This window comes from Rhincodon typus, chromosome 26 (assembly GCF_021869965.1).
Source record: "Rhincodon typus isolate 14 chromosome 26, sRhiTyp1.1, whole genome shotgun sequence".
Taxonomy (NCBI): domain Eukaryota; kingdom Metazoa; phylum Chordata; class Chondrichthyes; order Orectolobiformes; family Rhincodontidae; genus Rhincodon; species Rhincodon typus.
Window position 1 is genome coordinate 13,837,951 of NC_063357.1, and position 23,342 is coordinate 13,861,292.

Consider the following 23,342-nt stretch of genomic DNA (forward strand, 5'->3'; position numbering starts at 1 on the left):
GAGTAGGACATGTAGCATGAGTAGGACATGTAGCATGAGTAGGACATTTGGCCCCTCAAGCCTTCTCTGCCATTTAAAAGGATCATGACTCTTTGTCATAAGCCCAAGGCTGCACTGAAACTGCTGCCTGATGACGAACGGTTATGGGAGTCTGTAAAATAGGAATTCAACCAGACTGGTTCTGGTAAAATTAAAAGCTATCACAGATGTATATCTTTTTCTCTTCAGATGTACTTCATGCTTAACTATACTGCCACTTAATTAGCATTTGCCTCAAAAAAAAAATGTTGATCTTGAATTTATAATCGTGTAGTAAATCTTCCACAGAATGATGGGCTGTGACAGCCCATCAGCAGCAATTTCAAAGGGAAAGCCTCTATCCATAACATTAACTTTCCAACAACAAACAAGATTCTATGCAATCATCGTATTATTATTTCTCAAAATAATTTTCAAAAGCAACAGTTTAAAGATAAAATTAGTTTGTGATAGCAGGATAAATTTGTATTTGTGTAATAATACATAAGCCATACATAATTAGGATGCCAAGGTCCCTCAAGGGAATGGTTTTAAATTTATTCTACTAATCAGAACATCAGAACAAAGGAAAATGCAGGATCTAAGTGAAGCTGCAGGTCATCTGGCCAGCCCAAAAAATCAAGCTCCATGCAAGCAATGATTTCCTTTGTTATCTACAGTGTTTAATTCTCGCTTAAATGTTTCAATATTATCTGCTTCCAAATATTTATCATTTTCATAGTGAAAAGATACATTTTCACATCAGCAGATCCCAGATCACTGAGTTGGGTTTACATTTTGAATGGTTTTGTGGGCGTGAAAATAGGTTTCATATTTTCAACTAGAAACGTCCTTTGTTTTTGCATCGGTTTTCTGGGTGTGAGCAACATTATCAAGGCTGAATTTAGTTTACTTTAGTTGTCTGGAGATGATTTGTTGACCTGCTGCAATTTTGAATCAGGGACTAATGTTCTACATGCATTTTAGGAGTGTTCAAGAGACATTAGAAAATCATCAGATGATCCAGAAAAAAACTCTGGTTTCAAAGAAAAGCACTAAGACCAGGAGCTTTCATGCATGATAAGGATTTTGTAAAGGTCAAAGTTCAAACTCAGAATAACAAGGCAATTTCTTGGATCTCATAATATCAGCAATGAGCCATGACCTCAAAATATCAATGAAGCTTGGGGGTAAAGCGAGAATGGTCTACCGCCAGTTGTCCAATGTACAAGCCCATAAGACTGACTCTCCACTGGAGCAGGATTGATAAGACTTGAAATAAAAGTGGAAATCTAATTCCCACACAAGCTCAGGTAATGCTGGAAGCCTGTGGGTCTCCAGGAGAATGGGCTATCACTGGCTTCAAGCACCTCCCTGGCCGTTACACATTCCCAACCTGGTGATATCTGGATGTCAGTCTGTCCACTGACCACTGTGCAGGCTCCCCGTCTCTCTCCATCCCAGCCACTACTAATTGGTTGTGGCCAGGATTGCGCCGTTAACTCCAGTATCTGTTTACCCATTTTTCTCCTTGATTACATACACATTTTTAAATTAGAATCATAGAATCCCTACAGTGTGGAAGCAGGCCATTTGGCTCATCTAGTTCACAGCAACCATTGAAAAGCATCCCACCCAGACCCACCCTCTACCCTATCCCTGTAACCCTGCATTTCCCATTGTTAACCCATCTAGCCTGCACAAAATCTGGACATCATGGGCAATTTAGCAAGGCCAATCCACCTAACCTGCGCATTTTTGGACTGTGGGAGGAAACTGGAGCCCCAGGAGGAAATCCATGCAGACATGGGGAGAATGTGCAAACTCCACACAGTCAGTCACCTGAGGGCAGAGTTGAACCCAGGTCCCTGGCACTGTGAGGCAGCAGTGCTAATCACTGAGCCACCGTGCTGCCATGTATGCTTTCAATATGGTTTCTCCACAAAGGTAAACAGCAATTCATCCCCAACCACCTCATTCCAAGGTGAAACTACATTGGTTCAGTTCTGCAGAATACATGCAGCTGATTTCTTCAATAGCTTTTCTTGTGCTGCTATTCTTTCAGTTGGCAATCTGGAAACTAGCCTCCCTTTACGTTTTTTTCCTGGCATTTATGCTTTGAATAGAGAGACCTTATCCTGGCAGCAGAGTTACTGAGTCAGGATAAAATTTTGTTGAGGCATCTGGAGCTGGGATAAAGTGGGATGGTTAAAGGAGTGGAAACATAAAGCGCATCTCCCTAAAAATAAATTGTTGTGAGATTCCAATTAAGACAGTGCTAAAGGTGGAAGCTATCTTTGAGAGTCTTCTTGAATGTAAGCACAGAGAGAGCAGTTTGTATTATTCGGCCGTGGTTCGTTTTGGTGTTGGTGTACACTGCCAGACTTTTAAACTTGTTGCTTTCAAGAAGAAATCAAGTTCCTTAACAGTACAGCTGTAAAGCAACAGGTAGAATGCCAACTTAAAGCAATAATATGGCAACATAACTTTGGAAGTTTAATTAACTTTATGACACCATCACAACAGGGAAGGTTCAACAATAACAAATTCCTAATTTACTTGTGAAGTTACTTCATCATGCAATAATAAAAATGTTGACAATTATCAGGTTACATTATCATCAAATCAATCCAACCATTCCACCACAATACTGACAAATAACCATAGTATTCAAAAAAAGGTCACTTGTTTGCTAGTTAGATCTGTCTGTGCTGTATATTACAGTCCAAGCTTTGAACAAGAAACAAACTATGGCTGAAAGCCACAATTTTACATACTGCGCATGACATTCTATATGACTGACATTCTTACCCGTGGAAACACAGATGAGCAAGTATGAAAAGGAACTGTGAAACGTTAATATTTCAGTTAACATTTCAGGAGAGTTGTATACGCTGCAAAAGAGAGAAAGAGACATGTTACACTGTTGCATTTTGTTTTAAAGAAACCAAATTTTAATCAACTTTGCTATTGCAGGGCTGCAAAACTGATAAAATAACTTGACTGCACTTGTTCAGTGACTACACCTCCTGTTGTAACAGGCAGCAATAGTGACGACAAGACAATTTCCTTTTGCAAAACTCGTGCTTTATTCAAAATAATTTCAAGCGCTTTTCCATTTCTTTCATGTAACTTGCTTTTGCGATGTGGATTATGCTGAACAAGCAGTGTTTATGGTGGGACTGGAATCATGCGTAAGCCCAAACAGACAGAAATGGCAGGTTTCCTGATGATGTTAGTGAATAAGTTGGATTTTTAATTACAATCTGACAGTATTCACAGCTATTTCCTTTGGCGCCAGTTCACAAAATAACAAAATTTATTCAATGAATATCGTGGAGATTTGAACTCATAACCTTGGCAGTAGCTTGTTCACCACTATACTGGAGTACACATTTTTTTTGTAGCAAATCATAGCTACTTTCTCAGCACATAGCACCCACAGCTTATCAGTTTCTCTTTTTCTGCATCATCTTTCTTCATGTTGACTAAACTGTTTGGAGATCCATGTAAAACTCTCTTCCACACACTGCAGTGTTATTCAACATATACTTTACTGTATGTAAACTGCACGCTCCTCCTCTAATTTTATTTCAGCAATCATGTTCCTGCAAGTCCAAATTAGGTTAAGTTCTAATTCTCTACCTACATCCAGATAATTAAAAGATTTTTCACTGTATTTGCGCACTCACATATCCTGGCATACTCAGAAGTAGGCCAGTTGGCCACTGAAGCCTGCTCTGTCATTCAATAAGTTTGCATTGATATGTTTGCATTCCAATTTCCATCTTCCCATCTAACCCCAATAACTTCTGATTCCCTCGCCTAACAAGAATCTATCTATAGCCGTCTTAAAAGTATTCAATATTCCCACCCCCACCTCCACTCAAGGCAGAGGTCCAAAGGCATGCAACACTCTGAGAGAAAACAAAATTCCCCTTAACTCTGTCCTAAACGAACAACCCTAATTTTAGACTCACCCATAAGTATAACCGTTCTTTCCACTTCCACCTTCTGAAGATCTTTCAGGATCTTACAGGCTTCAATCACACCTCACCCTTCTACACTTGAGCAAATTCAAGCCCAATTTTTCTTCACTCCAGACTTTCTCTTTTCATGTACTGTAAAATGAACATTCTCCAGGTCTTTGTGAAAAAATATCATCGGAAGAGAAAACTATTTCGCATTGTGAATCCAATCCTAAAAATCTTGGCACATGAAGGAAATGGAGATGATCCAAAACCCTGTCCCTTTTTTAAGGCAGGCAGCTACAAATTCATCAGGTAAAATAAGGTCACTAAAAAACAAACAAAGCACTAGAGTTTGCTTCCAGAAGGATAAAGGTGAAAAGAGGAGATATTCTGTTGAACTTGTATAAAGCATTGGTTAGACCATAGTTCTGGAGTACTGTGATTAGTTCTCCTCTCCATATTATACAAAATGAAGGTGCAAAAAAGATTTATTGGAATGATTTGAGGACTAAGATCTGACACCTACCAGGAAAGGCTGAACAGGATGAAGGCTTTTTCTCCAGAAAAGGGAAGAATAAAGGGTAAATCTGATAGAAGATTATAGAAGAGTTTTATAGGGCAGAAGTAAAAAAGATGGGGGCAAGACAAAAAGAGGCAACAGCAATAAGATAGTCACTAATAAAATGAGCAGGAAATTCAAGAGGAACTTTTTTTACGAACAGAATTGTCACAATATAGAACTCTCTATCACAGGAATTAGTTGGGATGGCCACCACAGATCTGTTTTAAGGAGAAGCTAGATAAGCATAGAAGGGGGAAAGGTGTAGAGGGTTCCTCTTGATAAGGTTAGATGAAGATTGTTGGGAGAAAGCTGGTTTGGATCAAAAGAATGGGCATGGACCTTTAGGATGTAAAGGAATGTTGCTGCTTCATTTGAACTTCATCTCAAGGTGAAATCTACAGATGGATAAGTAATTGACTGAAATAGAAAATTGAGAATACTTGTTAGAGGAGGAAAATGATGAGTGGCATGTCCCAGGAATTGATGTTGCTGCTTCTTGTTCAAAATTTTAATTCAAATTGCTTGGATTTTTAGATGACACCAAATTTGAGACAGCAGAGTTGAAACTGATGGAGCAAAGAAGGAATGACAAAGTGAATTAATTTAAATACATAAGTGGTTGGTATAGGAGCAGGTAAAACTTAATATCGACAAACTTAGTGATTTACCTAGGTAAAAAAGTAAGTGATACGTGGTACCAAAAAAGCTAAGTGTTACTTTGACTAGAGATACAGGGAGATAATCTTCTTGGAACTCAACCTGTCCACTTTGGAACAGCATCAACAACCTAAACAAAGTACTGAGCCATAGAGGTCAAAATATAGAATAAAAGCAGAAAGTGCTAGAGAAACTCAGCAGGTCTGGCAGCATCTGTAGAGAGAAACAAGTTAACATTAGAGTCCAATAAGATTCCTCTTCAGAATTGAAGAGATGTAGAAAAGTAATAGGGAGGTCCACTGTGGAAAAAGATGGAAATGATCAAGTGGAATGAAAGGAAGGATCAGGGGAAAGTTAAAGACCGAGGGAGGTTAGAGTTAACAGGTGTCATAGAACAAGATGCAAAGGGAGTGGTAATGGCTGCAGAGAAGAGATGCAGGTCAGAATATAGGTCATCTCGCTGAAAACAAAATCATAAAAACTGAAGATTTGGCAGAGGGTTGACTCCAGAAGGTTATAAACTGCCTAAATAGAAAAGGAGCTGCTGTTCCTCCAGCTTGTGTTGGCCTTTATTGGAGCAATAAAGCAAGCTTAGGACAGACATGTGATCACGAGTGAAAATGGCAATTGACAGGAAAGTCAGGGTCATGTTTGTGGACTGATTGGAGGTGTTCCACAAAGCAGACACCCAATCTGTAATTGGTCTCCTTACCAGAGAAGACCATATTGTAAGCAATGAAAATGCTGACAGGGAGGGGAAGGGATGGTGTTTTTGATGGTGGCATCATGTGACAGAAATGGCAGAGGATCCTTTGGATGTGAATGAAGTGAGGTGGGAAATGACAATAAGGGAATCCTAACAGAAGCAATGGAGACGGGGAATCTGGGAGAATGAAATGCAGTCCTCACAGCCTGCTTCCTGTAAGGACATGTCGTTGAAGTCACGTTGTGTGGCTTTGTGATGAATTTCAATAATTCAATTTCAATAGGCTATCCCTGGAAATGGGAAGAAAAGACAAAAAAAAAAGGAAAAGCAATAGTCAGAGATGAACCAAGTGAAGACGAGGGAAGGGTAGAAATTGGTCGCAAAATTGATGACATTTTCTGGTCCCAGGTGAGAGCAGGAAATGGCACTAATGCAATCATTAATATACTGGAAAAAGTGTTGTGGGAGGGGGGTGTGAGTAGAACTGATGCAACAAATATTCCACATACCTTTTATATGGAGGTGAGGCAAGTTAGAAGAGAAATTAGAAAACAAGTTCAGCCAGGCGGAAGAGGGAGGTGCTGGTTGGGAGTTGTTCAGGCCTCCATTCAAGGAAGAAGCAGAGAGCATATCATGAGATTCATAACATTTTATTGGTCTTGCTAAATCTAGCAGTTTGATTTGCTTATTACTAGGTCTGTTGCTGCCATAGTAATGTGCCTGGCAAGATCTTCACTCTGTTTACATAAAGAAGGGACTCGCATTTATCAAATCCTCAGGACATCCATAGCACTTACACTCACTGAAGCACTTGAGAAATATAATCACTCGTAATCTAGGAAAACAACACAACAGCCAGTGGCAAACAGCAGAATACCACAATCAATAATGAAATATAGAAGAAGGTTATCTGTTTCAGTAATGTTGAGAGATGCTATGGATGTGTACACGAAGAGATTCCCATGCTTTTGTTTTCCAATACTGCCACAGAACCTTTCCCATCCACCAGCCCTTCAAGATCCTTGATTTTACAGCTCATTTGAAGGATTGCCCTATGAGTGCAGCACTTCCTCAGTACCAGACTAACATGGCAGCCCAGATTGTGTGCTGAACCATGACTTTCTCTCACAGGCAAGGGTGCTAACATTGAACAAATATTGACACATTGAATCACAAGGTATGACATGACTATTTAATTGTATTATACTTTAACAAAGATAAGATCAATATCTAAAAATCAGAGATTAAGCTGAGAGAGTGTGAAGTCTCCTGTTATTGTGTGCAAGAGTGTAATTAAAGCTCAAAGCTTCAAGCCACTTCTTAGTGGATCTGGATATTAAAGCACAAAATTACAAATTATTTAAAAATTAGAAAGAGACCCTCAGTAGAATAGTTTGAGGTGTTTCTCTGAGGTTCCTGGGCATTTTAATTTGCACTAGATCTGTGCTTTGCAAAACTTAAAAGACATTGTTGTGGAGTGCAGGTTACAGCAGTGATGGTAAGAACTGCCGATGCTGGAGTCAGAGGTAACACAGTGTGGAGCTGGAGGAACACAGCAGGCCAGGCAGCATCAGAGGAACAGGAAAGCTGGCATTTCAGATCGGGACCTTTCTTCAGAAATGGGGGAGCGGAAGGGGGCTCTGAAAAAAATGGTGGGGGCAGTGATAGCAGGTAGATAGTGGAGCGGATAGGTGCGAGAGAAGACAGACAGGTCAAGGAGGCAGGGATGAAGCTAGTAAAGGTGAGTGTAGGTAGGCAGTGGTGGAGATTGGTCAGTGAGGTGGGAGGAGCAGATAGGTGGGAGAGAAGACAAACAAGGTCAATGAGGCGGGGATGAGAGGGGGTGCTGGTCTTGGGATGAGGTCGGGGGTGGGGAGATTTTGAAGCTAGTAAAGTCCACATGGAGACCATTGGGTTGTAGGCTCCCAAGGCAGAATATGAGGTGCTGTTCCTCCAGTTTCTGGGTGGCATCATTGTGACACTGGAGGAGAGCAGTGAGCAGGGCCTATGAAACTCCTTGGAAGCCCAAATCATGTTCCAAGGTCAGATTTTTTTTAAACGATAAAAATGGCAAGTTCCCAGCAATAAAGGAATGCTGATAGGCAGCTTGTTCATCAGTGGCAGGGGAGTCCATCATCTCATATCTGGAACCAAATCAACAGAGCACTTTGAGTGCCAGACAATTTCAGTGGGTAGAGTTTATGCAAGATCTAGCAGCAGTAAAGAGGATTTATTTAAGAGAGCTCATGAAAAAAACTTAGAGTCTCCTCCAACCTCCAAAAATCCGCCACTCACTTGCAACAAGGATTTTTAATGAGTTGCCTCCAGTTATTCCTTGGGATGCTGGTTTGGCTGCATTCCATATCTGTGGTGTGGCAAATTTAACATCCCCTGCACAGGTTAGTTTTAAAGTTACCATTAGGGTCTTATGTAAGAAATCAGACTTCACTTCTTGTACAATAATGAGGATAGTGCCCTGATACTGACCAGAGCCTTCTATTTTCTGGGTGATTACATTAGGCTTAAAATCAGTGGTTTACAACTAGACAACTTGCTGCGCATCTAAACTTGGTATCATCTTGAATACAGCCATACACCTCTCTATTCTTTCATCCAAATCACCTATATGTGGGCCGTACGCGTTCCCGGAAAAACTTCACCTTTTCACATTCGCCAATCAAGAAATTGATTTCTATTTTCTGTCTCCTACATCTGCCTCCAATCCTATGCACTGTCACTTTTGCTAATAACCTCATTCAAAATGATATAAAATGTCATCTAAAACTCACATCCATGGACACCTCTCCATCCATCGTGCTCGTAACCCCAAAAATCTCAGCTAAATTCATCAGCTATGACCTAACCTATAAAAGTCTCTTTCAATCAGTACACACTTGTTAAAATGCTCATTACTCTGTTAGAAACATTGAAAATGATAGAATTACTTAGCAGTTCTGGCAGCAGCTGTGAAGGAAGAAATAGAGTTCATGTTTCAGGCCAGTCTCCTTTCTTTAAAACAGAGAACGGAGACAAACAAAAGTCCCATCTGCTCTGATGGAAGGTTGTCAACCTGAAACATTGATGCTACTTGCCCTGCTGGGCATTCCAAAAATTTCAGTCTTTGGTTTAGATTTGCAGCACATTTGCATTTGCATTCTCTCTGGATTTGATGAACATGTTCCAGCAACAACCTCACACCTGGTATTAACCTATAGCTTGTCTATGGTTATGAGATTTCCCATTTCTCCCTTCATGAACAATGGAATGACATTTCTAATTTGCAATATACCAATCCAAAGGAATATGCCATAAATCTAAAGCTCTTTGGAAAATTCCAATTAACAAATAAGAACTTCCCTCACAATTTCCAAGTAAACATTTTCAACAACCAATTGCATGGTTTCCCTTTAGGCGACTGACATCGTGACCTATTTATTTTAAAACGCAAAGTGCTTAAGCAGCAAGTCTCCCACTTCATTTCTGCCCATTTTAAACACATTCCCCAGAACTAAATATTCACACAGTCGTGGGGATCCCCTGAAAATACTAACACATTCCTAAGTCTCCTTGTAAATACAGATGCATACATGAGAACCCCTCGCACGTACTGATGCATGGCCTAAGGAATCTCGTGAAAATACTGACAAACATACTTGCAATTTCAGAAACCCAAAGAACAGAATGCAAACATTTGTGGAATTTTCATTTTGTCACAGCAAACAGCATAAGAAATCATACGTTATTAATGAAATAAAACAAAATTGGATGGCATCTAAACAGAAGTCTGCTTACACTACCACTGACTGTGGTCAGAGCCCTTGTGGACCCCTTAGGATCTAGTTTGAAAACCTAAGTAGGAGGGCATAAGGGGTGAACTGATGTTGCAATGTACACAATTGAACCTGCACTGAAAACAGCTGGGCCTTAAGATACAGGCTTGAAACCACATCATAAACGACATGGATTAAAATGTCTTAAAAACAGCAACGTTTTAATATCACCAAGGTAACCCCAATGGCAATACCTTTCAGCTTTTCAGCAAATTTTATATTAGACTGGGGAATTGCATGGAAAACTTAACCTTCTCAAACTAGTTTGTAGAATCCCTGCCATAATGAAATTAACAGAAAATTTTAATCTTCTTTTATGTTTAACAGTGACAAATGATACATGAATACACTCAATTAAAAGCCGTTAGTGGTTTAAAAAGTAGGATCCTCTGGACATAGAATGTAGAAATTAGGAGCAGTAGAATGCCATGCAGCCTCTTGAGCCTGCTCCTCATCTCAATAAGTTTATGGTTGATCTGATGCTCCTCATTCCTGCTTACACCTGATAACATTTCACCCCTTGCTTATCTTACCTCTGTTTCAAAAGTGTTCAAAGTCTCCGCTTCCCCTGCCTTCTGAGGAAGGGCAATCTAAAGACTCATGACTCTTTGAAAAAGATGTCCCCTCATCTCTGTCTTAAATTTTTAAACAACCACCCCAGTTCTTTATTTTCCCACAAGAGTAATTGTGCTTTCCACATTCACTCTCAGGTTCCTCAGAATCTTATATGTTTCAATCAAGTCAGTGGATACAAGCCCTAGCCCGAACAACCTTTCCTCATAATGCAACCCATCCATTGTAAGTATTAGGGTATCAGAAACAAAAACAGAAATTACTGGAAAAGCTCAGCAGGTCTGGCAGCATCTTTTGAGAAAAATCAGAGTTCATGTTTTAGGTCGAGTGACTCTTCCTCAGGGTATCAGGAACCTTTCACTGAATTGCTTCCAAAGCATTTACATCATTCTTTAAATGAAGAGACCTATACTGTACATAACACTCCAGATGTGATCTCACCGATGCCCTGTATAACTTGAGCATAACTGAAGTGTTCTACATCCCATATAATAATAATTAGCTTTCCTAATTATTTCCTATACCTCCATACTAACCTTTTGTTATTCATGCATTGAGGCACCCAGATCCCTCTGCATCTCATAGCTTTGCAAACCCTCAACATTTACGTAATATGCTTTTTTTATTATTCCTGCTGAAATGCACCATTTCATACTTTCTCACATTATACTCAATATGCCAGATCTTTACCACTCATTTATTTTATTATTTCCCTTTGTAATCTACTTACGTATTCTTTACAACTTATTTTCCTACCTATCCTTCAGTCATCAACAGATTTAGCAACTATATCTTCGGTACCTTCATCAAAGTCTATTTGCATAAAATGTTGACACCTGAAGCCTGAGCACAACTTCTTACACCTTGCCAACTGGAAAAAGGATCATTTATGCCTACTCCAAGTTTCCTGTTAACTAGCCAGTCTTTTACACACGACAATATATGACCACAAGCTTTTATTTTCCCCAATAATGTTTGGTGCAGATCCTTATAAATGCTTTCAGGAAATTCAAGTACAATACATCTATTGCTTCCCTTTTATCAACAACACATTACATCCTCAAAGAAGTCCAACAAATTAGTTAAACATGATTCCAATTAATTGGAACTTCCTCCAAATTAGGGAATTTTGGAAAAGTAAATATCCACTATCTCACTAGCCACTTCTTTTATGATCCGAAGATGGAGTCCATTGGGACCCAGGGACATGTCTGCCCACAGCTTAAAAAAATTTGCTCAGTACTACATCCACGTTGATTGTAATTTTCTCGAGCTGCTCCCTTCCTTCCATTTCCTGACTTACGGCTATTTCTAGGATGCTACTTGTATCCTCTACAGTAAAGACAGATATTAGAACACCCATTAAGTTCATCTGACATCTGATTTTCCACTGCCAATTCCCCAAACACAATTTCTATAGGATCAATACTCACCTTGTTAACTCTTTTACTTTGTAAATATCTACAGAAACTCTCACTTTTTGCTTCTGTATTTCTAGCTAGTTATGTCTTGTAATCTAATTTTTCAGGATACAAGGATGTTCCTGGTGACTGGGAAATTCAGAGCAGGGATCACAGTATAAGGATATAGGTTAGGCTATTTAAGACTGAACTGAGGAGAAATTTCTTCACTCGGAATGGTGAGCCTGTGGAATTCTCTGCCACAGAAAGTAGTTGAGGTCAAAACATTGAATGTTTTCAAGAAGGAGGTACAAATAGCACTTAGTGCTAAAGGAATCAAAGGATACAGGGAGAAAGTGGGAACGGGACTGAGTTGGAAGATCAGCCATGACCATATTGAATGGTGGAGCAGACTCGAAGGTTACGTGGCCTACTCCTGGTCCCATTTTCTCTGTTTTCCCTCCTTATTAATCTTTTAGTAAATGTTTGCTTTCTTTTTAGGTTCTGTTCAATCTTCTGACATGCCACTGAACTTTGTTCTGCTTTTCCCTCAAGTTTGACACAATCTTAAACTTTTTAGTTAACAGCAGATAATGAATTCTACCCTTGGAGTTTTTCATTCTTGTAGGAATATATCTATTCTGTATATTCTGAAATATCTGCTTAAATATCTTTGTCACTGCAATTATAGTGATGTATCCCTTATTTACCCATTCATTTTAATTAGCTTAGCGTTTGTGCTGCCAAAATTGCCCTTATTTAAGTTTAAATACTACTCTCGGACCCACTCCTTCCTCCCTTCAAATTGAATGTAAAATTAAATCACATTATGATCACTGGTACCTAGGGGGGTCTTCACTACCAGGGAATTAATTAATCCTATCTCACCGCACAATATCAGGTCTAGTGTAATCTGCCCTTGGTCTCCAGAATGTGAAGTTCTAAAAAACGATCCCAAACACATTCTCTGAAGTACTTATCTAAGCTACCTTCCCATCTGGTTTTTCCAGTCTATCCACAGATTAAAATCATCCATGATTATTACCATACCTTTCTGACAAGTCATCATGATTTCTTTCTTCCTACTCCATCTTGCATTCCACTGTCTTCTTGCTGTTATAATCTCTTATTTTGACCCAAACTGCTTCTATATCCTGGTCCCTTAAATTTAGACCATCACTCCCTATTGTGCCAAAACCATCATTTATTAACAGAACCACCCCTCCAATTTTTCCTAAATGCCCTGTACCCTTCAACAGTCAGGACGTAAACTGTGTCATCCCGCAGCCAGGTCTCTGTAATGGCTACCAGATCAGTTATTTATCTTTATTTGCACTGTCAATTCATCTATTTTGTTCCAAATGCTGTGTGCATTTGAATACAGTCTCTTACTTTTGTCCTTTGAGTTCTGTGTAATCTCTAGCCTTGTGTGTTGAATTACTCTTAGATATGTATTCCCTTTCCCTTCTTGTCACGATCTGTTTATCATTTTCCTTTCTCTCTTGCCATGTCTCGATTCTTTGATTTAGACCATAAGATATAGGAGCAGAATTAGGCCATTCTGCCCATCACATCTGCTCCACCATTCCATCATGGCCGATGTGTGTCTCCACCCCGTTCTCCTGCCTTCTCCCTGTAACTCTTGATCTCCTTGATAATGAAGACTCTATCTATCTATCTCTGCATTACCACATGTTTCCAAATTTGATCCCCTGGCCGCACTATTTAAAGTCCTCTCTATTTCCTTAATCAGGTGCATTATCAGAAGTTAGACATGTTTTGGGTGTAGACCATCCTAACTGTGTGGATCCCACTTTCCCCAGTACTGGTGCCAGTGCCCCACAAACTGGATCCCACTTTTCCCATGCCAGTCTTTCAGTCACGCATTCATTTCTCCAATCTTAGGTGCCCTTTGTTAATTTGCTTGTGGGTCCAGAGGTTATTACATCTGAGGTTCTGATTTTTACTTTGCTGTCTAGCTGCTCATGCCCTGCATAACCTCCTCGTCCTGCCTATGTCATTGGTACCAACACAGACAACAAATGACCATACCCTCCTCCCTACCATTGCCAGTTCCTCCACTTCCTAGATATTCCTGAACCCTGGCATCAGGCAACATGGCTGTCTGTAGCTGGACTCTTTGCTGCCAAGAACAGAGTCAACACCCTCCCCTTCCTGCAAGTATACTGTCCTCTACATTCCTTCACTAACCTCCCATTTCAAGGGTTTCCTGGCACCTTCCCCACCACCCCCCCATACCCCTGCAGCCCCAGGGTCAGTTAGCTCATCCTCCTAGCAAATTTCAGCCCTCATCCAACAAGCCAAAAACGGAAGAACCTCCGACCTGTTGGGACACTTGGATCCTGTGATGTGTGCTGGCCTGGAAGTTGGCAGTCCCACTTCTCCTCCTGATCCCTCTCCAAGTCAGACCACTGGGAGCCAAGTGCTCTCATATCAAAGGCATTTCCACTGGGTTGCTCACGGACGGCAACAACACATCAAGTGAGTCAGATTTTAAACTCGAGTCGCACTGACAACCGATGAAAGTAGTATGGAAAACACGCGCTGGCATTAGATTCCACCCCACTCCCCAAATCCACACCAAGCAACACTCCCCACTCAGGTCCGTCCCCCCCTCCCTCCCGGCTGAGAGAGAGAGAGAGAGGAGGGATTGGGGCTGGGTGGGGGACACATACCACAACAAAGCCCACGGTCCTGTGATCGCCGAGTGCACCAGGGAGACGCTGAGGTTGGTCCATCGCCACGACTTGGTCTTGTTACCCTCGACCTGTTTCGGGAGGAGGCAGCAGCTCCGCGCCCGCAGGACGAGCCGCAGGCTCTGGAACGCCAGGGCGGATAATAGGATCGTCAGGATCGGGTGGTCCTGGGCGATCATGGCTGGAGCAGCGGCGAGCAGCCGCTTCCCATTTAATGGGGAAAGCGCCGGGGAACGCCTCTGTGTTTCTCCACCCAGCCAGGATCACCCCCCCACACACACACACTTTACTGCCTTGTTGGTAGAAAAGAGACGTCCCACAAAATCTTATTTGCTGCGTCCGCTCCGCCTGCATTGGCGAGGGAAGCCACATGTATTTGTAAAGCAGCGACACACCAACATTCAAACCCCAGTGCCAAGTCAGGACTCTTGACTCGAAAGGGCTTTGGGTAGGAGCCGTGCTCAGAGAGACACAACAGAGAGAAGATCTGCTGTCTGCTCTAGCGTGATTTCTAAGAAAGCTTGCAGCTCTTGGCTTCACTGTTTAAAGCCCAGGGAAGTGAACACACACACACAGAGGCTAAAGTCAGGGTCACAAACAAAAACAGAAAGTGCTACAGAAACTCTGGCAGCATATGTGGAGAGAGAGAAAGCAGAGTTAACGTTTCGGGTCCAGTGACCCTTCCTCAGACCTGGATAAAGTGAGGTGGATTTTATTGAAAGAAAAAATACCAGTTGCTCCTTCGTTGAAACCCATGGGGGGAAAAAGTCTCACAGTATTCTCAGTCAGATGACTTATACCTTTGACATCCCGCTCCCCAGCTCTCCACACACAGGGGTGTGTCCCAGCTGAAAATCAACCAGCATTATTACACAGATGCTGGAAATTAAAATACAGGAAACATCCAGGAGCTCAGGCAGCAGCTGTGAAGAGAGGAAGTTTAGGTTGGACCTTCCGGCGGATTGTTCTGGTAATGTTACATCGAGGGAATCGTTTGCTGTCATTAAACAGAAGAATGAGCGCTGTTGTTTCAATTTGTCACTGTCTCCTCACCCCACAGGGAGATAAGGAAAAAATGTTTTCCCTCAGAGGGTCGTTAATCTGTGGAATTTCCTTTCCCCCTCCACAAAGCTTTGGAGGCAGGTTCTTTCATGATGCAAAGGGGCTCAGTAGTGGTTAGTGCTGCTGCCTCACAGCACCAGGGATGTGGGTTCGAATCCAGTCTTAGGTGACTGTCTGTGTGGGGTTTGCACATTCTCCCTGTATCTGAATGGGTTTCCTCCGGTAGCTTCTTGATTCAGGCAGTCAAATGTTATTGGGGCGGGGGTGGGGGCATAGAGGAAAGTGGAGCTGAGATCCCAATCAGATGAGCCATGAGTTTTTTTGCATGGTAGAGCAGTCTCCAATGGCCTGCCTGTGCACCTAGTTTATGCCTGTGTCTTTGTATTTACTCTCACTCCACAAGAACGTAAGATCATAGAATCCCTACAATGTGGAAGCAGGCCATTCAACTCATCACATCCATATCAACCCTGCCAGCCCCAAAGAGCATCCCATCCAGACTTAACCCCCGCCCTATCCCTGTAACCCTGCAATTCCAATGGCTAATTAAGCTAAACGACATATCCCTGAACACAATGGACAATTTAGCATAGCCAAACAACATAACCTGCACATCTTTGGACTGCTGGAGGAAACCACAGCACCCAGAGGAAACCCATGCAGATACAAGGAGATACACAGTCACCCAAGATTGGAATTAAACCCAAGTCCGTGGTGCTGTGAGGCAAGAGTGCTAACCACTACTGAGTCACCATGTCACCCCATGTAACAGCAAAGGTAAACCATTCAGCCCTCTAGTCTTCTCCACCATTCAATGATACCGTGGTTGATCTGATAATTTTCACCTCCATTTTCCTGCCTTTTCCCCGTAAGCCTTGATTCCCTTATTGACCAATAATGTGTCGATCTTCTCTTTGGATATACTTAACAACCCACCGTCGACAGCTTTCTAAGGTAAATAATTCCACAGCTTCATTACCTCTGTGAGAAAAAAAAAACCTTCTCATCTCCGTTTTAAATGGGTCCTCTGGTCCTAGACTCTTCCACTAGGGGAAATCCCCTAAGAATTATAACATAAAATAGAATCCCTACAGTGTGGAAACAGGCCCTTTGACCCAACAAGTCCACACTCACCCTCAGAGCACCCTACCCAGACCCATCCCCCTATAACCCACCTAATCTACACATCCCTGAACACTATGGGCAATTTAGCATGGCCAAACCACTTAGCCTGCACATCTTTGGACTGTGGGAGGAAACCAGAGCACCCAAGCAGACATAGGGAGAACATGCAAACTCCACACAGACAGTCACCCAAGGCTGAAATTGAACCCAGGTCCCTGGCGCTGTGAGGCAGCAGTGCTAACCACTGAGCCACTGTGCCACGCACAAGCCACTGTGCTGCCCCATGTTTCAATAAAGTGACCTTAAACTCCAATGAGTAAAGCCCAACCTAAGGGAGCACAGATCAGGAAACCAGTCCTGCTACATTTCATGGGTGCTTCTGATTTTGCATTGTTTAAAGTCAAGAGAGGAACATCTCCGAAAGGGAAGAAAAATGTGGAAATGAATGTACTGGCTGTGCTGGAGTTATATACAAGATAAATGGGACCAGTATGTGTCCTTCACAAGTTGTACTGGTTTGTCCTGTAGGGTTTGGACTCCTTGTATTGGCAGTCGATGAATGGGAACATCAGGTCTTTGGAGTTGAGAATATCAGACGACAGGAATGCTATAATGATTTTGTCAGATATAATTCCTTGACCCTTTTGGCACCCAAATCAGCCAGGAGAAGGAGAGTGGTGGTTGATAGAACTGTTCATCCCTCCTTTCAAGGGAGAAGTAGCAATCCTTCAGACCATCCTGCTGGGGGATGGATGTGTAGAAAGATTGCACATCCACGTTGAAGAGGTGGAGGCTGGGGCCAGGTTACTGGAAATTGTGGATCTGACATAAAGGGTGAGAAGAATTATGGATGTAAGTAGGAATAAACAGAGTGAAGGGAGATAGGAAGAAATAAGTCCTGTGATGTGGAAACAGGCTGAAATGATGGTCTGCCAGGGCAGTGCCATTCTTACTTTGAACGACTTCTTTAACTTGTCACACTTTCTCCCAGTCAACGGTACGGCTATGGGTAAGCCCTGCATCCCAGTTATGCCTCTGGAGTATGTGGAATATTGCTTATTCCAGTTCTAGCTGGGCCCCTTCCCACAACTCTTTCTCCAATACATTGATGACAGTATTAACCAGATTTGAAAAAATGAATCAGTTTTGCTTCCAATTTCATCCCTTCACCCAGTCCATCTCTAACTATTCCCTGTCTATCTTTGATTTCACTTTTTCCATTTCTAGTGGTAATCTGTTCACCAATACAACCAAGCAACTAGCATTGTTACCTCGACTGTACATCGTCTCATCCTGCTTCCTGCAAGGACTCCATTCCATTCTTCCAGTTTCTCTGTTTCTGTCGCATCTCTTTCAACGATGCTGCCTTCCACTGGTGTGCCTCTGACATGTTCTCATTTTTCCTCAACTGAGGATTCAGTGGAAAGGTAGAGAGGCTCCTCAACTGTATTCAACCCATTTGCCCCACTTCTACCCTCGCCCCTTCCTCTCCCAGAACAATAAGATTTAGGGTTAGTATCGAATCAGAGAAACGTCAGCCTCTCTGCTCCTATGATGCTGCTTGGCCTGCTGTGTTCATCCAGCCCTGCACCTTGTTGTCTAAGATTTAGGGTGACTTTTTTCCTCATTTTCCATCCCACCATTATCCACGCTCAAAGGATTACCCTCTACTGTTGCTGTCACCTCTAGCAGGATACCACCACCAAACACACCTTTCCCTCTCCTCCACTGTCAACATTCTGCAGGGTTTGTTCCATGTGGGGAAGCCTGTTTCATTCCTCCCTCATTCCCAAGAATTTTCTTAGTCCTTCCGTCCACACCAGCTCCCCCCCACCCCTCATGGCACCTTCCTGTGCAATCACAGAAAATACAACACTTGTGTTTTTGCTTCATATTCCCTCACTGTCCAAGGCTGCAAATACACCTTCGAGGTGAAGCAGTGGTTAATTTGTACTTGTTTCAATTTAGTCTACTGCATTTGCTGCTCACAATATGGTCATTAACACATGCTTTGCATTTCAATTGCTACTATATTACCATTAACAATCCCTTTATTTTTTGCTCTGGGCATCCTAAGCATCTGTTACCTTTCCTTTTCCCTTTGCCACAGCATAAAAGCCCTCTCCAGTTCAAAAAAAGTTATTAAGCGAGAAACTAAACATCTAAAAATACTTGTGATATGTATAATTCTCCACTAGGCGGAGACAACTCTTCTGAATTTTAGACAGGTAGTGGGGTTAATTAATTCTTAAAGCAAAAGTGTGCTAAATGAGGTTTTTTTAAAAGCATACAAGTGGCAAGTCTTTGCTGCTCATAATATGCTGTCTGTGAGATTAAATGCAGTATATCTCACAACTGAGGATTTGAGCAGAATGCAACTAGGCCAATGATGATTAGCTTAATGCACTAAAATCTGCAAAAGAATAGTTAATTCCTGAGTGTAATGTCTACTTCTTTAATGCTTTTTTATTCCAGATTGGCCTACATCACAGTGCAAGTATCAATACGTACACAGGTGGCCCTGCACTAACCCATGTCCAAAATCATAATTCATTGCCTATGAAATAAAAGGAACTTTATGGAAATTGTGAAATAATTAAATGTGTGCATATCCTTTGCTGTTATGCACATAAAGCTTATCAGCTAAAGCACTAGAACTAAATTACTAAATTGATGCTTAGAACAAACAAATCATTTTCAAACTCGTGAGATTGATATAGCAAGATGTGCATCAATGACAGGTATGAATATTATTTGGAATATGTAGCAAGGTATGGAAAGTCAAAAAAATGCAATTATACAAATTTGAAAAATTAGGTGAACCTATTGGCAAAACATGATAGGAACCTGGTCATTACAATTCACGGTCTGCAAAGTTCTGGTCTTCACACTATAAAAGAGAATGTGGACATAAGTCTGGAGAAAGTGCAAAACCACTTTATAAGGTTGACAATAGAACTGTCTGATTATATTCCGGAAACAATCAACAGAAAGGGGTCTCTACAAAAGAGAAAACTTTGAGGAGACTGGAGAGGGATGTTTAAAATTATGATGGGTTGAACACAGGTAGATGTGGGGTGAAAACTAAAGGTCACTCATTTGGGATAGTTAAGAATAAATTGTATTGGAAATAACTAGAATTTCTTTGCTCAAAGAGCAGTTAGAATGTGAAATGTCCAACACAGCACAAATTGGGACAAAAAGTTCAGTTTCTGCTGTTCTTCATTCTGGCGCTGGTCCACTTGATCTGCTAGCGTGAGCTCTAACAACTAAGGCCACAATACTTCCATTTGGCTTTAAGGTCAAATTCATTTGGCTCATGGGTGACTCTGTATTCTTGCTTTTGTTTGCACCTGACCATCTCCAACAGCGTGTTTATTGAAGTTCCCACTTCCACACAGAAACTGGACTCCAAGCTTTAGCACTCCAAACTGACACCATACCTATTACAAGCCAGCTTTGTCCCACTGCTAGCAAGTACTGGGAAATTCTGGGATCAGGCTCTGATTTGAAGGAGCACAGCATGAGAAGTAGCCTCCTGTGACCATGGTGCTGAATACATACCCAGAAAGAACAGACTTGTGTTTGATTTTAACAACATGTTACTCATAGCTTAAAATTATTTTAACATCCCACCACAGTGACTCAGACTTTTACCCTGGACTGTTTCATTTCATCTCAACCCTGTCTGCCGTTTACAATCATATCATGTAGTGCCTAATCTCTCCTGGATTTATGTAAGCTGAGTTCGCTGGCTGTTCATTCACAGGCTCTGGCGCCCATTACTTCTATCGTCTTTTATTCTCTCTCAGTTTCTCCCCAACCTGTTAGCCAGCCTTGCCGTAACAAAATCAAAGCTGAACATCTGCTTGGTGAACAATGAGCCTCTGTCCTCTGCAATGATCCACTGGGAACGTTGCCCCATTCCAACAAGAACTGGCATCCATGTCTTCTCATTGCTTAACTGCGCTACTGTTCAAGATGGTGACCCCTTGAAGTGACACTGAAGCTTACAACATTAGTAGAACTTTTCTGATGAGTAATTATCTACTTCATGGCATCCTTTAGTTTTGAGTATTGGTGTGTGTTGATCACAAGCATGAGAGAATTGCAAGCAAAATTGTATAATTGCAAAGGCAGAGCATTCAAGTAAATCATTAACATTTTAAGGTCTTTGTAAATTGGGAGGATCAAACCATAGTGAAGTCTATATAATCACTGGCAGGTTTATAGTTAGCAGCTTCACATCTTGGACCAGGAATTCAATGCAACAAGGAAGGAATATGTAACAAGCTAACAAAAATAAAAGTTCTTCACAAATATTGTTGTTCGAACGGGAAAGGAATTAATTTATGAAGAATTTGGCTTCTTGACTAAGTTGTTGATAAAACAGAGATCATTAATTTGAACTTAATGAGACAGTGATTTTAGAATTTGAGGATGGGTTATGATGTACATTTAATAAAAACACAAATTCAAAACTATAAATTTTGTTCCATGGAAGTAAAAATATAATTTGTCTATATGGTGTCTCTAAGATATTTCCTAATTGACCTGTTGTTACATACCTTGAGAGCAGGTGGGACTTGAACTTGGATCTCTTCTGTTAGAGGTAGGGACACTACTACATAACACCCACTATTTGATGTCTCTTTTGTACTTTCTAATGAACCTGTTTGGAGATGTTATTATCCTCCTCTGGAGCAGGTGGGACTTGAACCTGGGCTGCCTGGCTCAGGGGTAGGGACACTACCACTGCACCACAAGAGCCCAACTTGATGTCTCTTTAGATAATCTATAATCTTATATACACCTGAGTGCACCTGAATTAACTGAGGAGCATTCCAACGTTGGAAGAAATTATGTGTTCCATATGAGGCACTGAAACCAATGCACATATCCGCTTAATTAATTAATTAATTAATCCGCCTGATTATTGCTGCAGAACATTAAATGCAGACATTCCAGGGAAATAGTTAATGAACTGTATGATTTCATGGGAGCCAACCTGCAAAGCTCAGTCTAATATCAGAACATCTCTTCCTTTGGTCTTTAAAGGTCATGGCTGTGAACTCTTTCTATCTCGGATCCCCATTGAAGATTGAACAATTTCTTGGTATGGCATGTAAAGCAGAACATTAAAAAAGTGGTAAATCTTGAATTCCAGTTCATGTACTTTGGCAACAACGCTCAGCAATGGCAATGTCCATTTTTTGAAATGGCTTGATTCCCAAAACTACAGAATAATCGTTATTTACAGGGGAGAGTCCATTTGGGTCCTTTCAGGCTCAATGGTGACCTGAAGAACAGGAGAGTACTTCAGTGCACAAATACTTTGTAAAGTCACTGAGACCATTGTCCTTGTTCATTCAGATGTCTACAGAGTTGTGCAGGTCAGCGTTCAAGCTCTGTTTCATGGAGGTGCCAAACCAGATGGATTTCTACAATGAGTGTTCTGGCTACTCCTTTCACCGTAGCTGATTCCAATTGGCATCGCAAACAAAAGTGCAACAAAGTGATACATTAAACCCCATGCGAAAACCAATTTGCTTATCAGGTGGGATATCTGGGACCTGAATAAAAAACATTTACTAACTGAGTGGGCCAGACTAAACACATGCCGTGTTTGAAGTGGTAGCTTGCTGAACTGTAATTTTCTGCTACATTCCTCTCCCATTAGAATGGTGAAACCCTCCATTCCTTGAAACCTGGTTCAGCAACCTCAGATAGTTTAAATGTATTATTAGTGGGTGCTGCTGATCACCCTCCCTATTACTATGTAAATGGATATGTATTAATGTAATAATGGATGGTGCTAGCATGTGGCACAGGGTGGAATTCCAGTGGTTAGCAGAGAACACATGCCACATTAAATGCCATCAGAGATAGTAGGAACTGCAGATGCTGGAGAACCTGAGATAAGAAGGTGTAGAGCTGGACGAACACAGCAGGCCAAGCAGCATCGGAGGAGCAGGAAGGCTGACGTTTCAGGCCTAGACCTGAAGAAGGGTGTTCATCCAGCTTTACACCTTGTTATCCCACATTAAATGCCATTAGGTTTGTGCAAAGGCAGCCAGGGTATCTAACTGTGCCCGATATGGTTGAAGAAGTATTTCTATTGAAATCTAATCTGTATTAATTTAGGATAATTGAGCTGACAAACGTTGAGTAGAGAGAGGAAAAATCAACTAGAGTCTATGCCCGACCAGGCTTGCAGTGTCCATGTTGGGTCACAGGATTGAACTCAACCCTGATGCCCCTTTGTCATTACAGCTCACTATCACTCAGTGCCCAAGCTCCCTCATGAAGAATAACCACCTTGAACCTTGTGAAAGAATAAACCACATTTCAGAAATGAAGCAGTACCTTTATGAGGATGCATCGCAGTGCAAAGCATCCATTAAAAATCTAAAATAAAAAGAGGAATTGTTGGAGGAACTCAGCAGGTCTGGCAGCATCTGTGGAGAGGAAAGCAGAGTTAACATTTAAAGTCTGTTGATTCATCCTCAGAACTTTCCTCTCTTCACAGATGCTGCCAGACCTGCAGAGCTTCTCCAGCATTTTCTGTTTTTATTTCAGTATCTCCAGTATTTTGCTGTCCTTGGAGAGTAGACCTCAGCTCATTGATCGGAGCTGGCATCAAGAGTTACAGAGTTACAGAGATGCACAACACAGAAACAGACCCTTCGGTCCAACTCGTCCGTGCCAACCATGTATCCTA

General features: G+C 41.5%; 1 protein-coding gene across 1 annotated transcript in view; it reads right to left on the bottom strand.

Annotated features, from left to right (window-relative positions):
- tlcd1 (TLC domain containing 1) overlaps positions 1 to 14,921 on the bottom strand; it is a 48,145-nt gene extending 33,224 nt beyond the window's left edge. Inside the window, exons 1-2 of the mRNA XM_048612354.1 lie at positions 14,414 to 14,921; positions 2,830 to 2,912 (exon numbers count right to left, since the gene is read on the bottom strand). Of these exons, the coding sequence (XP_048468311.1) occupies positions 2,830 to 2,912; positions 14,414 to 14,613 (283 nt within the window). The 5' untranslated portion in view covers positions 14,614 to 14,921. The remainder of the gene's footprint in view (positions 1 to 2,829; positions 2,913 to 14,413) is intronic.
- Positions 14,922 to 23,342: the final 8,421 nt, after the last annotated feature.